Genomic DNA, 16,214 nt, shown 5'->3' with positions numbered 1-16,214 from the left:
AATGAACGCGGGTGTCTATCCTTCTCTTATCTCTTATCATTCCCACTTTGGAAAGAAAATCACATATAGAACACCTATGGTCTTTAAAACTGACACAATGAATCAAAGCAAACAGACAATTCAAAGAGTATCCTACAAACAATAAAACAGTATCACACTATAGTGACTAGATCACAAATTTCCCCTTTAACTGCAAGAAAAATGACTTCACTGTGATCCCCACTTAAAAGACAATCGACGGTTTGGAAATTGAAAACTGAGTAAAGACACAAAATATGAATAAAAGGCAAACCTGTTTATTTCCACAGCCAAAAATCTCAACTACTCAGCAAATAGTCGTTTTCATACAGTACTTTGTCGTACGGTAATTCTGTTGTTAAGCGTGACGTATGCGCCCGTCAAAACAACTTCCGGGTCCAAGTGTGTGTTTTACCAAATTATGCGCAGTGCTGTGTCCCTCGCTGTTTACACAGATCTGAGACTAAAATAACGACTAAAGTGTCATTCTACCGCTTTTCCTGGCAACTACAAAGAGAAGAGGAAATCATTATTTTATATATATATATATATATATATATATATATATATATATATATATATATATATATATATATATATATATAAAAGGCTAATAATCAGTGTTGCCAGATTCTGTGAGAGAAACAAGCAACCAGGTCTAGGAAAACCAGCCCAAAAGACGCAACTATGGACCACATGAGCACTTTAACATATACATCAGCTATTTGAAAATAGCAGATCTACAAGCTCATAACGCGTTGTGATGGGACGCGTTGTGAGCTTGTAGATCGGCTATTTTCAAATAAAATATTGCAGGAAAATTATAATAAGCAGATCTGGCAACCCTGTGCCAGACTGGAAGTCGGACAAAACGACCCACAGCATTTTTGTTTTGTGCTTGACGTCACTGTTTGTGGTTTCCACGGATCATTTAGGATCATTTGAGTGGAGTTCCTCAGTACCAAAACATTCACCCACATACACCAGTGGTGAAAAGTACTTTTACTTGAGTATTGTACTGTAAGACAATTGAGTTACCAAGTATAGGTATTAACCCATTCAAACCGCGAAAGCATCCGTCATTTTAGATTTCTTTGACTATTCAAAAAAAATAAGAGCTACAAGCTCATAGAGTGGCACAGTGCCGCGATATGAGCTTGTAGATCTGCTATTTTTGAAAAATCGTGAAAACGTGTGCAAATCTTTGAATATATATATATTTTTTAAAGGGAACATTTGTAAATCTTTGCGTCTGGGGGGGGGGGTCTCTGGAACAAAACATTTTGAGATGGGGGTCCGTGGCCAAATACATATCTAAAAATCACACCCAGTGTGAAGGAAGCGGTGCCTTTGGGGCGGGGCTTAACTCATTTCAGTTCGTCCCTATTGGTGGTCTGAGTCCACTTACCAAATTTGTACTTGGTAGCATGCTGCAAACTGGAATGATGGCTGTTTAAAGCCCAGCCAATGGGCAGACAGAGGGGGCGGGGCTTAAGTAATTACAGTTCGTTCCTATTGCTGGCTTTAGTCCATGTACAAAATTTGTACTCCATAGCATGCTGCGAACTTGAATTATGGCTGTTTGAAGGCCAGCCAATGGGAAGACAGAGGGGGCGGGGCTTCAGCAATTCATGCTGGTCCCTATTGGTGGTCTAAGTCCACATACCAAATGTGGACTCTGTGGCATGCTGCAAACTGGAGTTATAGCTGTTTAAAATCCCGTGCTCATCCCGTGCTTAAACGGGCGGACGGACATAAGCTGGGGGTCCCTGGACCCCTCTTTGATAAGCACTGGCACGTGTGGCCAATGAGAGGAGAGATGGCAGAGGCAAGCTCCAAGTCTGTGTGTGTGTGTGTGTGTGTGTGTGTGTGTGTGTGTGTGTGTGTGTGTGTGTGTGTGTGTGTGTGTGTGTGTGTGTGTGTGTGTGTGTGTGTGTGTGTGCGTGTGTTGTGTTTGTATGTGTTGCTTCTTTGCCGTGCTCATCCCGTGCTGAAACGGCCGGACGGACGGACGGACGGACGGACATACAAAAGTCAAGTGTAGAGCGGTTGGCACCGCTAAAAATGTTTTCTAAATCCTAACAGTATGTTGCTGTATATCAGTGGTGATCCAACTTTTCCATGTCAACGGCCCCAACAATGATATGTGTTTTGCCGCGGACCGCCATCTCAAAATATGTTGTTCCGGGGACCCCCCAGACGCACAGATCAGAGTAAAACAAAATTGCTTTAAGTCATATTATATTAAAAAAGTAGAGCGAGGCAAAAAAGGTGACCACATCAGCCCGATTTCAAATAGAGGGACGCTCTCCATATTTGGGCACAAAAGCGGGCATGCCCGTATATGGGCATGTACTGATGACATCAGGGATCTCCATAGGGATATGAAAGGGACAAGGACAGACAGATACAGAGATCTCCATGTATGGGCATATCAGTTGGATCGGCGGTGTGACGTAGGTGTGACGTCGTAGTGGCCAGAACCTCTAGTCATATAAAGTGTTGGAGGCACACCATGAGGTCAGATGCGATCTAGCGTTACCCGGAATCTCCCACTATCTCCAAGACTAGAACCTTCAAAACCATCAACCAGATAGAAGTCGCTGCAGTCAGCCTGCTAGAGTCGAATTGAAACCATGGCCTGGCACCTGTGGTTTCTCTACTGCTTAGCCTTCGTTGGCACTGCGTATGGCTGTGGGTCTGTGAACGGTGAGGAGGCTATACCCCATTCCTTTCCTTGGCAAGTGTCGCTGCAGACTCCCACAGGCTTCCACTACTGTGGCGGATCCCTGATCAACGAGAACTGGGTGGTTACCTCTGCCAGTTGCCCAACTACTGTGCACAATGCGTCTGCCCTTGTGATCCTTGGAGGACACGACCTCACATCCAACGCCGAGGACATCCAGACCATAAAGATCGGAAAGGCCTTCAAGCACCCCCGCTACGGATATCCATATCTAGTAGAGAATAACATCCAGCTGATTAAGCTGGCCAGCCCCGCCAAGTTGGGCCCGCGTGTGTCCCCCGTGTGCGTGGCTGAGACTAGTGACAACTTGTTCCCTGTTGGAATGTGTTTGAGCTCTGGATGTTTTGACTCTGGTAACCCCTTGGTCTGTGAGAAAGATGGAGCCTGGACCCTGGCTGGTGTCGTCAGCTGGAGCAGTTGCGGCCCTTCAGACATGCCCGAGCTGTTCGCCAGCATCCCCGAAATGCGTTCCTGGATGGACCAGACCATCGCTGCTAACTAAACCTGTCAGCGTTGGCAATACCCACAATCATAAAAAGAAACACTGCACAATAACTATAACAAACTAGAAGAAGTGCTCCTTGGAGCACATGTCTCCGCCAGGTCAGGTAAAGATACGTCTGTACCTGACCGTCTGGATCGCATGACTATAGATATATAGTACTATACTGTGTACCGATTTGCGAGATGTTTGGACAAAATCTGTATGAAAAAACTTGCCGATCTGAAAAATGTGGGACATAGGTTCTGCTCTGAGTGTGTGTGCACAGTTTCTGGCCGATCGGCTAACGGCGCCGGAGATTAGCTGTTCACAGACAGACAGACACACTGACGGAGGACGGACGGACGGACGGGCGGACAGACATAGTCTGTCCGCCCGTAGTCGCGGGACTCCCGGCCATGCCTTCGGCCTGGTGGAGCCAATTAACACATAGAACAAACAATGAATTAACTAAAAACAAGAGCTATCGCCACTTATGTTAAATTTAGTTAGTTTGTATTTGTTTGTTTTTTGGTGGTTATTTGTAAAGGTGCAAGGATTCAAAATGATCAGAATAAGTTATGTGTAATCAAAACTAACAAACAATATTCAGTTACAGAAGAGCCACCAACCATCCACAGACCTAACAGTCCACAAGATAGCAGCCTGGTATGAATAAAAAGTGCCAAGAGACTAAAGACACACTTGAACACAAGCCCATTCATGAGAAAGTTTTTTTTTTGGGGGGGGGGGGACTCAGATTTTACTTTTCCCCATGCAGCGGCGACAAAATAAAATGAATGAATAGGTGTCATTCGATGGTGCGTCCACCCGTTTCAGGAACCAGTTGTAGCAAAGCTTTTGAGCGATATGAAAGTGCACAGGATGCATAGGCGCTTTGGGTGGCGCAGTGGTAAAGTCCCTACCACCAGGAGGTTGTGCGTTCAAATCCGTCGTGGTGCATCCGGCTTTGTCGGGCGTCTATTCGAACACAATTGTGTTCGGGGGAGGGAAGACGGACGGAGAGGAGGGTGACAGAAAAACTTTTTTTTTTTGGCAGAAAATCTTTTTTTATTCCAAAATGATTTAACACATTGAGTGCCAGGTATTATCATCCAAATCATCCTCAGAGTGCCAGCGTTTTTACCGTGTCTTGGCGATGTTTAGACCGCTGCAGAAGCCACAACGTGGACCTTGATGTAAAAAGATAAAAACACAGCACGTCCTGCAGAGCTTATCCTATGGGCGTGTTTTCCATAGCATGGCGTCACAGCGAAAGACACATTTTCACGACTAACTTTTTAGATTTTTGTTTAGATTTTTATTACTAAACATAAATTAACCACTTCAGCCCTCTATATATTCCGGCTATTTGAAAATAGACGATCTACAAGATCACAATGCGTCGCGATGCGACACGTGAGCTTGTAAATAAGCTTTTTTTCCAATAGATTTGTATACATTCTGAGAACTTGAAATGGGACATTCTGCATAATGACTACTTTTACTCTCGGTACTTTAAGTACATTTTGATCCTTTTGTATACCTTTTGTACTTTTACTCAAGTAAATTTTGAATTCGGGACATTTACTTGTAACGGAGTATTTCTATATTGCAGTATTGATACTTTTGCTTAGTAAAGAATGTGAGTACTTTTCCCACCACTGCTTTTTAGCTAGTTTTGTGTGACACTGTAGTATGATGAAGTAGGGCATTAAGTTGACAAAACAAAAACATAAAAAAGCAGAAACATTGAGATGGTTTCTGCTCGACAGCGAATACGAGTACAAATAGAGAGTAGATGAGAGCAGTGGGCACACAGTTGACACAAAAGGCTTCACCTTCGACTCATTAATGAAACCAGAGCTGTGTGTGTGTGTGTGTGTGTGTGTGTGTGTGTGTGTGTGTGTGTGTGTGTGTGTGTGTGTGTGTGTGTGTGTGTGTGTGTGTGTGTGTGTGTGTGTGTGTGTGTGTGTGTGTGTGTGGAGGTGGAGTCGCAGCCCCTTGCCAAGAGACAGCCCTTACAAAACATGCTTCAATAAACTGCTTCCTCCCTCCACCCTTTCATTGAGAAAACCAGGAGTAGAGTGAGAGCCATTTATGGCCTGGTTCCTGTTTTCAGGAAACCAGCAGTGTGTGTGACTGTGTGTGTGTGTGTGTGTGTGTGTGTGTGTGTGTGTGTGTGTGTGTGTGTGTGTGTGTGTGTGTGTGTGTGTGTGTGTGTGTGTGTGTGTGTGTGTGTGTGTGTGTGTGTGTGTGTGTGTGCACGCGTGTACCAAAATGTCCAAATGTCCCCACAAGTATAGTTTTTCCTGGTCCTCGCGAGAGCAATGGTTGTTTTATTGTAAAAAACAAATCTAGATTTTAGAGTTAGGCTTACAATGATCCGGGCACTCAAATGTTTTTTGAGAAACAGCCTTTATAAACACAATGTTTCGACCTCAAGCGATCCTCATCGGGGCAAAAGGAAAAGATTTAGGTTGGGGTTAGGATTAGACCTTTAGAGGTTTAGGTTCAGACTTGGATTTATACTTGAGTTGTGCGCCAGTGTTATTCCCCCGAAAATAGAAACCGTCTACAAGCTTGAAATTGTAGGTCCGCCAAGTAACAAATGCCATTCATAAAATTGCCCAAAAACCATGTCCCTACAAGTATAGTAATATAAACGTGTGTGTGTGTGTGTGTGTGTGTGTGTGTGTGTGTGTGTGTGTGTGTGTGTGTGTGTGTGTGTGTGTGTGTGTGTGTGTGTGTGTGTGTGTGTGTGTGTGTGTGTGTGTGTGTGTGTGTGGCAGCCTGCAGTTTGATGGCTGTGGCTCCTTTGTGCTGCGACCCACACATACAAGTAGGGGTATGATTTCTGCTGGAATCGTAAAACCATTACTGGCAAATTCCTGCACAAGCCTTTGATTTTACTCTGGGTGCCCTGGGGGGTGTGTGTGTGTGGGGGGGGGGGGGCATACAGTAGTTCATTGCTGGAGTTTAGTAGGTGGAAAGAGACAGAGAGAGAGAGAGAGAGAAGGGGGATGAGAGTAAAAGAGAGTAAAAGGAGAGAGTGAAATGGGGAGAGAAATAGAGAGACAGACAGACAGGGGGAAGGGAGAAAAAGCGAAAGAGAGAGGGAAAGATGGAGAGAGAGAGGGGCGTGAGAGAGTGGGAGACAGAGTGAGAGAGTGAGAGTGGGAGACAGAGTGAGAGAGTGAGAGTGAGTGTGAGTGTGAGTGTGAGAGAGAGAGAGAGAGTGAGAGACTATACAAACTGGAGAGGACAGGGAGCGAGGAGGGGAGGTGTGTGTGTTTGACCAAAATATTGCATCAAACGCACCATTCCAATAAAGAACCACAACAGCATGCACACTGCAACACACCAAAATCACATCCTCTTTCAGTTCACTTCACACTGTAAACAACAACAACGATACATTTTCACACACATTTTGGCCAAAACCATTCAATTTAATCTGTGTCATTTCTTTGGCTATTCAAAAATAGCAGATATACAAGCTCATTCCCAAATTCCCGCAATTTCACCGCATAAATTCACATAAACCCCCTGCATGCTATCCATTGCATAATCAACAGTTTTTGCCCGCAAAATCAAGGATTTTTGCCCCGCGTTTTTCTGGAGGGACTGAAAAAAAGAAGAAGTAGAAATGGCATTCAAGGCAACCACTCGTCAAACAGACTTATAAACTCACTGGCGTGACTTTTTCCCCAACAATTCAGCTGACACTTGAGAATCCATTGGGGAACGATGCCAAGATCTGACTGAAAGCAATGCATGCCTACGGCACACTGTACAAATCCTAGGTGTTCATTTAACTCCATAGTTCGTACCAAACTGACCCTTTCTGTTTAAATTGAACACTCAGGATTTTCACTGTGTCTTCTCTAAGGCGTTCAGCTGTGCCAAAAACCTGTCCTTCATATCAAAACAATGTGCCCGGATACTACATTTGTAGGACATTCCAGCTGCCCAAAAAGGAGTGTGTGTGTGTGTGTGTGTGTGTGTGTGTGTGTGTGTGTGTGTGTGTGTGTGTGTGTGTGTGTGTGTGTGTGTGTGTGTGTGTGTGTGTGTGTGTGTGTTGGGGGCTACAGGAAAGAAAGAACTTAATGGGTTCTTGGCAGGAATTCTGAATGCCACAGTGGTGGAAGAAGTACTCATATATTTGCTTCTTACTTCAGTAAAAGTAGCAATACCGTAACAAACAAATACTCTGTTACAAGTAAAAGTCCTGTATTCAAACTTTTACTTCAGCAAAAGGTGCACAAGTGTTGGCTACAAGATATAGTACCAATGTAAAGGAACTCATATTGCAAAGACATGTGTCAAAACTGTTTTCGAAAATAGCTGTGTGTGCCAAAATATTTCCCACATAATAGGCACTGAAGACCAGTGGTTCTCAAACTTTTTCCATGTCAAGGACCCACAAAATGATATGTATTTGGTCGCGGACCTCCCATCTCAAATATTTTGTTACAGGGACTCCCAGAGGCAAATATTTTAGTTACAAATGTTCACACACTTTAAAAAAATATATATACAGTATACAAAGGTTTGCACACATTTTCACGTTTTCTCAAAACTAGCATCTAACGATCTACAAGCCTATGAGCTTGTAGATCTGCTATTTTTGAATCGCCAAAGTATAAAAGGTTAAAGTGGTTAAAAGTATTGTGACACTATATTAACACATTTTGCCGGGGACCCCCTGGAACACCCCCCCCCCCAAGGACCCCTGGGGTTCCCCGGACCCCACTTTGAGAACCAACGCTCTAGACCTTTCCAAATCGGGGCTTGAAATGACAGACACGCATTATCAGGCAAGGAGTGACAAGTTCAAGGCCCGAAGGGGGTTTGAAAGTCAAGCATTTCACCCTGTGCACACCTGTATCGTGCAGTATGAAAACAATACAAAGACTCTAATAACGGCACAGCTTCCCCGTGCAATTGGAAAAGGCTTTCACACGGTTAGCTAAATCAATAAGCTCTGTGCATACTGTGTAGTCCAGTGGTTTTCAAACCTTTTCATATCAAGGTCCATTATTTATTTGGCATTTGAGCCACGGACCACCATTTAATGAGATTCAGACTCTCAGACCCAAGTATATAGAATATTTTGTCGTCGTTGGGTAAGATTTTGTCCATGCTGTATTGATGTTGGTACCATAGGAGAGATGACAGGCAAACGTTGATCAAAAATAACAATTATTGAATTAAGTAATGCAGATGTTTAACAATTATATAACTCTTGAGTGTAAAATGAAACCAAATGGACCCATGAGGGTCCATTTGGTTCCATTTTACGCTCTCAAGAGTTAAAGATCTACCTATAAGGGTCCATTTAGTTACCAACTCTCCATCATTTAGCTGGGGTCCTGGGGACCACCTGGAACCCCCTCAAGGACCACTGGTTCAGAACCACTGCTGTAGCCCACAGTTTTCAGAAGGTGTCATATACCCTGTTTCCTGTTCCAGTTCATTTTCCTATGGCTTCATTTGATTGGCTCGGCGGAAGATCTGAACTGGAAACGCATGTGAAGGTGTCATGTTCGTTTCCAGTTCAAACCTGCTGCCGAGGCCTGGACCGCTGGTGTAGCGGTCCGGGCACCTAGGCTCAGGGTAGCCTGACGTCGAGTCCCGATGCCAACGGCCTTTTGCTGCTCTCTCTCCCCATTTCCTGTCAGCCTACTGTCCTGTCAATAAAAGGCATAAAAGCCCAAAAATAAATCTTAAAAACAAAAAAACTGCTGCTGAGCCAATCAAATGAAGCTATGGGAAAATGAACTGGAACAGTGAACCGGTATTGAACCTTCTCTCGTGAGCGTCCTTATGTTTTCTGGTGCTATAGAGCCCGCGAGAATGTGTTGCTGGGACAGAGAAAAGTCGATAGTAAGATAGATTTTCCCTCGATTCGAAAAAGCCATTTTAGTATGAAAATCTTGGGAAGATTCTGTGGCTTGTGACGATCGGGTCCAATATTTCATTCAGTGACCATCGAGCTAAAGAATGGTTCAGAAGCTGTGTTCATGTTCACTCTTCCATTGGAATGAATAGACTCCAACCTGCTTCCGGCCACCTACTCCAGTCCACACAGATACTGGACTGCTATGGGGAAATGAACTGGAACAGGAAACACGTATGGCACCTTCTGAACACTGGGGAAAAAAACTTGAGAAAAACAATAGAAAAGCAAGACACGCCATCTCCACTCGTCTTCCCGTGTGTGACGTATAGGTGGCCCCGTCTCTTTAGGAGACCAGAATTATAGGATGGAGTCTATTCATTCCAAGAAAGGGAGAAGTGAAGGTGAACACAGCTTCTGAACCATTCTTTATCCCCATTGGTCACTGAACTCAATTCAGTGAAAGGGGGGGATTCCCCTTTGGTTCGGGGTGATGGTCTGGGTAGACAATCAGTCTCATGAGCTGGCAGAGCTACTCTGTTACATTAACCCAAATGAACGCATCCGTGTCATTTTTTGATTTCTTTGGCTATTCAAAAATAGCAGATCTACAAGCTCATAGCGCTGCACCGAGTGCCGCGCTATGAGCTGGTAGATCTGCTATTTTTGAAAAATATTGAAAATGTGTGCAAATATTTAAATATATTATAATTTTTGTAAGCAAAAGCACACACACACACACACACACACACACATACACACACACACACACACACACACACACACACACACACACACACACACACACAGGTCATGGTTTCATTCCTATCGCCAGCATCACAACTCAGAGGGATCACGTTAGCCAAGCCACAGCAAAGAGGAGAGGAATGCATCGCTTCTAAAGCCCCCCCAACCCCCAGGACACACTATCTTCTTATGTAGAGCTTACTTGATTTATCTGGCATGTGTAAATAAGCCACAAATTACTCAAGCGATCAGGAAGTAACAAAAAAAAAAGCACAAGATTTAAAGTTTAGACGTTTGCCCCCCCCCCCCCCAAAAAAAAATTATAGGAAAAAAAAATCAATAGTGAAAATAGCAGATCTAAAAGCTCACAACGCGTGGCAATGTAACACGTTGTGAGCTTGTACAATTTTCACCATGTTTGAACCAGGGCTTAAGTGATTAATTCATAATGTGCTTTTTCCCTTCCTAGATATAGTCTCTGTCGGGTCCTCATATGACCAAAACTGTTACTTTTCAGGATTCAAATTCAAAAATAGCAGATCTACAAGCTCAAAGCACGTTTTGAGCTTTGTGGGTCTGCTACTTTTGTGTGAAGCTGTAGTACGATCAACTAGGGCGTTAATTAAAAATTAAAAAAACACAATCAGTTACAATATGGAGATAAGAGGCTTCTGCCCAACAGCAACAAAACACTACTTAAGTACTTAAGTGCAGTTACTCGAGTAAATGTCCTCTGTTATACCGTCCACCGCTGGCAAATAAGCCACAGCAAAGCGGGAGGAATGCAGCGATTTCTAAAGCCAGGTTCGAGCCCCAGGACAGACTATCTTATGTATAGGTTACTTGATTTATGTGCTATGTGTACGTTAAGCCACAAATGAGCCACCAGGAAGTTTTAAAGAAAGTTAAAGGAGCTCTACAAAGCTCAGGAGAGACCCAGGGGGCAACATGTTGACCCAATCTTCAAGACACCCACTACACCACCATTATCTCAATCTGGTTAATACTAGAGACCCACTGTTATATATATATATATATACCCATTTGCAGTGGTGGATAAAGTACTCAAATGTTTACTTAAGTAAAAGTATCACTACTGCAATTTAGAAATACTCCGTTGCAAGTAAAAGTATGGAATTAAAAATGTACTTGAGTAAAAGTGTTGGTAACAAAATGTTCTTAAAGTACCAAAAGTAAAAAGTACTAAAATGTTTGAAAATAGCAGATCTACAAGCTCACAACGCGTCGCGATGCGACGCGTTGTGAGCTTGTAGATCTGCTATTTTCAAATAGCCTATGTATAAAATAGGGCTGAAGTGGTTAATGTATGTGTTACAATATAATCATTGATAATTCCAAAGTAACTAGTAACTAAAGTTTTCAAATAATTGTAGTGGAGTAAAAGTACAACATTTGCCTCTGAGATGTAGTGGAGTATAAGTAAAAGTACAGAAAATTGTTAATACTCCAGTAAAGTAAAAGTACCTCAAAATTGTACTTACTGTAAGTACAGTGCTTGAGTAAATGTACTTAGTTACTTTACACCACTGCCCATTTGATATCTCCGGTATACCCCAATCTACACTGTAAAATCCTCAGCGCTAACGTAACTCTGAGAGTGTACACATGACACCAAAAAGGACCTCCATTTGTACAACTCTCTGAGTTACGGACCAGTAAAGCGTCCATTTTTGAACCCCTGCTAGTCCCGGGGACCTGACGTTGAGGAACAAGCCCTTTCACAGCGGAGGAGAGTCTGTTTGTCGAGACGCTGTCGGTCGGCGTTAGCAGCAATCTCCATGGCGACGGGGCTGAAGCGCCGGGGCCCTGGACCCAGCATGGAGATAATGAAGAGCCAGCACTGTGAGCTAGCTATTGCATCATTCATCTTAATGCACGGTCTGGGAGAGCCCAGGAGTCCAGCCAGTGTTACCAGATTTTTTGCCAGAGAAACAAGAAACCAGAGAAGTGACTATAGGCCGCATGAGCGCCAGCACGCGCGCGCACACGCACACGCACACACACACACACACACACACACACACACACACACACACACACACACACACACACACACACACACACACACACTTAACCCATCAATAATGAATGTCATCTTATCTATGTTTTTGTATTCCCTCTGCAATCATCACTTTGAACAAATGAACAGGTACGGTATTGTGATTTTAACATGGCGTCCCTATTTGGGCATGTCATTATAAATGAAAAAATAATAATTTTACATTAGCGGAAATACCTAATCTACAAGCTCACAACGAGATCGTACAACAAAAGTATAAAATGGGCTTAAGTGGTCAAAACTGTGCGTGTGTGTGTGTGTGTGTGTGTGTGTGTGTGTGTGTGTGTGTGTGTGTACATTAGAGTGTGTGTGTGCGCTTAAAAAACATGTTAAAAATGTCCACTGCTAGACAGATCTCGAATGGTGAATGAAAGCCATGACACAAGCAGGTTTTATTTTTTTCCTCCTACCAAAAAAAAGGTTAGGTCTTGGAAGCGAGAGGGGAAAACAGCTGATGTGAGCGACTCTCTCTGAACTCCCTTGTCACACTGCTGTCACACTGCTGTCACCCTGTCTGTCTGCCAGCGCTAGCCTGTACGCCAGATCACCTGTCGTCAGCATCTTTACGATTGGGAGAAAGAAAAAAAAAAGAAAGAAGCAGTTCTGCCACCGACCGCGAGATCTAATCGATTCCCCAAGTCTCTTTCTCAGAAATCAATAAACTTTCAAATGAGTCCAGAACGAGGCGAGTGATTTATTTTTTTATCACGTCTTTAAACCGTTAAGACCGAGGACGTATCTGTGTACATTTCAGATATCTTGGGCTATTTTTTTTTAAATCGTGGAAATGCTGTGCAAATCTTTGAATACATATATATATTTTTTTACATTTTTAACTAAAATCTTTGCTTCTGAGGAGGTCCCTGGAACACTTTTTCATGTCAAGGACCCCCAAAATGACATGTATTTGTCCGTCGACCCCCTCATCTCAAATTATGTTGTTCCAGCCAGGGACCCCCCAGAAGCAAAGATTTGAGTTAAAAATATTCACTTTAAAATAATATACACATTCAAATATTTGCACAATATTGTTCAATGTTTTTCTAAAATAAATAGTAGATCTATAAGCTCGAGCTTGTAGATCTGCTATTTTTGAAAAGCCAAAAGAAATCTTAAAAAGGACACTGATGCGTTCCCGGTCTCCATGGGTTAAAATGTGTCACGGAGGGGTTTTGAAATGAGGATTATAGCTTTGGCTGTTCTTCATCTGCCCCGCTGTATCTCTGAGATACTGACACACCTGCTGCCTGGAGGCTCTGTCCCTCAAACAAAACAGAACGGTGGCTGTTGTCGGGCAGGAAAACTTGTATCTCCATATTTCAACTTTTTATGTTCTTTTTGTAAATTGAATGCATTCATTCAGCAGTTCTCAAACTTTTTTGTGCCAAGAACCGCTAAATTCATATATATACTTGGCCTTCGCCGCCCCCAACACAAAATGTTTTGTGCCAGGACCCCCCACCCCCTCAGAAGAGAAGTTTAGCATTTCAAAAAATATTCAAAAATGTTCAAACTCTTTTTAAATGCTCAAAAATAAAAAGTGAACATCACAAAGTGACGCGCTGTGAGCTTGTAGATCTGCCATTTTTGAATAGCCAACGTATAAAATATGGATAAAGCGGTTCAAATGATTGCGATGCTACATTAACTACTTTATCTGGGGACCCCCTCGGAGCCCCCCCCCACCCACCCCCAAGGACCCCTGGGGATCCCCGGACCCTACTTTGAGAACCACTATGAGCCTATTGCATGTGTATTTCAGCAGAGGCAGAGCTCTCTCTCTCTCTCTCTCTCTCTCTCTCTCTCTCTCTCTGTGTGTGGGCAGAGAGAGAGAGTGTGTGGTGCCACTGTTTACAGAGCGTTATAGTTCATTGGTTGTGGACGCTCACATAATTATCCTTACAGTTATACAGTTACCGTGCTTTAGTGTGAACGGCCCTGTCCATACAGTAACATAAACAGTGGATTTTGCTGTGCATTCATTGCTCACTCAAAAAGGAGTTCCCCCGATTATGTTTGCGGTTAACACTGTCTCCACTTCCCCCTCCCTTCAAAACAGTCATTAGTATTATGCTATAAGCTTATATAAGCCTTACCACAAATTCTAGCCCACAATGGGAAGGGTAGTACTGGAAAGACATTTAAAATAGAACCGCAAACATCACGTGTGTGTGTGTGTGTGACTGCTTGTTACCTGATAAAACTATTCTAACGGTATGCTACCGTGCCATCGTACAATTACAAGTTTAAAATCTATATTCTTATCAGTGTTTCGTCTCCGTCAGCACAGGATTTTAAAGTTTAGACATTTCCCCCCAAAAATATTTTTTTCCAGAAAAATATTCTAATAGCAGATCTACAAGCTCAAAACGGTGGCAATGTGTTGTAACGCGTTGTGAGCTTGTAGATATGCAATTTTCACTATGTTTGAAACAGGGCTTAAAGGACGACTTCACCGATTTTCAACCTATCTTCATATAATTGGTCCTCACTAATACTCATGATAAAATGGTACCATTTTTTTCTACTTGGTCTGTGTCACATAGGAGGGCTGTGGACATCCAGAAACCCGTCTACCAGTGACATCATCGTTAGGCATGATTTTTTTTCCCAACAAGATTTCACATTTCTTATTTAGATTTGTATTAACACGAGAACAATGCCTTCTTTTATTGCATTGCAACTTTCCAGGAATAGAAAGCCTGCGGTTTCTATTAGCTTGGATTCCCCATTGATGATGTCACTGGTAGACGGGACTCTGAACTGTCCACAGCCCTCCTCTGAGACACAGACCGAGTAGAAAATTGTTTTACCAATATATCATGAGTATTAGTGAGGACCAATTATATGAAGATAGGTTGAAAATCGGTGAAGTCGTCCTTTAAGTGATTCATTCATAATGTACTTTTTCCCTTCCTAGACATAGTCTCTGTCGGGTGGAAACGTTGTCCAAAACCGTTGCTTTTCATGATTAAAATTCAAAAATTATCAAAAGTAGCAGATCTACAAGCTCAAAACGCTGTGCGGAGCGATGCAGTCCGAGCTTGTGGATCTGCTACTGTCGATGCTTTTTATGTGACACTGTAGTATGTAGGGTTTTAAGTAGGGTGTTCATTTAGGAAAAAACTCAAAAAGTTTGAATATGGATATAAGAGGTTTCTGCCCGACAGCAACGATTTGACATTGACACCAATATTGAGAAATGCTAATAGCCAAGGACATTCATTTATTAAACTAAAGCTCACTTTTTGGCATATAAAACCCTTAATTTCAGTGCTGCTGCCAAAGACCTCTAGCAATATTGATAGGGCAGGCTTCACAATGTTCAGAATGCAACCGCATTACCATCGACCTTGGGGTTTGCAGTCAAATATGATTTGAGCTCCAACCGTTTTGTACAAAATGCTTTATAAACTGTAAATTGGTTCTTTTCTTAACCCATTCAGACCCGGGAATGCAGTCTGTGTCATTTTTAGATTTCTTTGGCTATTAAAAAAAATAGCAGATATACAAGCTCATAGCGCGGTATGAGCTTGCAGATCTGCTTCTTTTTTGTTTTTGTGGAAAATGTGTGCAAATCTTTGAATATATATCTTGTTCCAGGGACCCCCAGAAACACAGATCAGAGTTAAAAACGTTCGCTTTAAAACAGATATATTCAAAGATTTTCACAAATTTACCAATATATTTTTTTTAAATAGAAGATCTACAAGCTCATAGCGCGGCACTCGGTGCCGCGCTATGAGCTTGTAGATCTGCTATTCTTGAACAGCCAACGAAACCTTGACACAGTTGCGTTTTCCGGTCTTAATGGGTTAAAAAGGTATTTGGTGGCGTGGGTGATGGAATTCAATGCATTTGTAAATACAACCATGTTCCAATCTAGTGCGTAATAGAGCAAGCTGTGAAGCTGTTCACCTTGAGGAGAACGCCTTCAGAACAAACAACACAGTAAGTAAGTTGCTACTTTGAAAGTAACATATTGCCCTTTGTGTATTTCTGACAGGCAACACAGGCAGTAAGTCACCACTTTATAACATTTTCGCCTCAGTGTGAGCTGGAAAACGACAAAAAGAAACTCCCACACCTACAGGGAGAAATACAACAATGTGCCAACACACCAAGATTTGTGAACTTTTGTTGCGACAAAAGAAGGTTAGCCAATAGAATCCAACCACCCTAAGGACTACCAGCCATGAGTTTCCACACATCTGTACCGAGTGGACCTCTGACACAGACC

At 42.7% G+C, this 16,214-nt stretch overlaps 2 protein-coding genes across 3 annotated transcripts in view; one reads left to right on the top strand and one right to left on the bottom strand.

The window, feature by feature from the left end:
• mllt3 (MLLT3 super elongation complex subunit) overlaps nt 1-16,214 on the bottom strand; it is a 124,577-nt gene that overhangs the window by 72,601 nt on the left and 35,762 nt on the right. The gene's annotated exons all lie outside the window — the stretch shown is intronic.
• Nucleotides 2,655-3,266, top strand: LOC311035111 (chymotrypsin A-like; the record flags this gene model as incomplete). Its single annotated transcript, XM_084043191.1, has 1 exon — nt 2,655-3,266. One exon carries the CDS (start codon nt 2,655-2,657, stop codon nt 3,264-3,266), a length of 612 nt encoding a protein of 203 aa, XP_083899317.1.

This window comes from Gymnoscopelus microlampas (genome assembly GCF_963454915.1).
Source record: "Gymnoscopelus microlampas genome assembly, chromosome: 19".
Lineage (NCBI taxonomy): Eukaryota > Metazoa > Chordata > Actinopteri > Myctophiformes > Myctophidae > Gymnoscopelus > Gymnoscopelus microlampas.
This window is presented reverse-complemented; position numbering and strand designations above follow the sequence as displayed.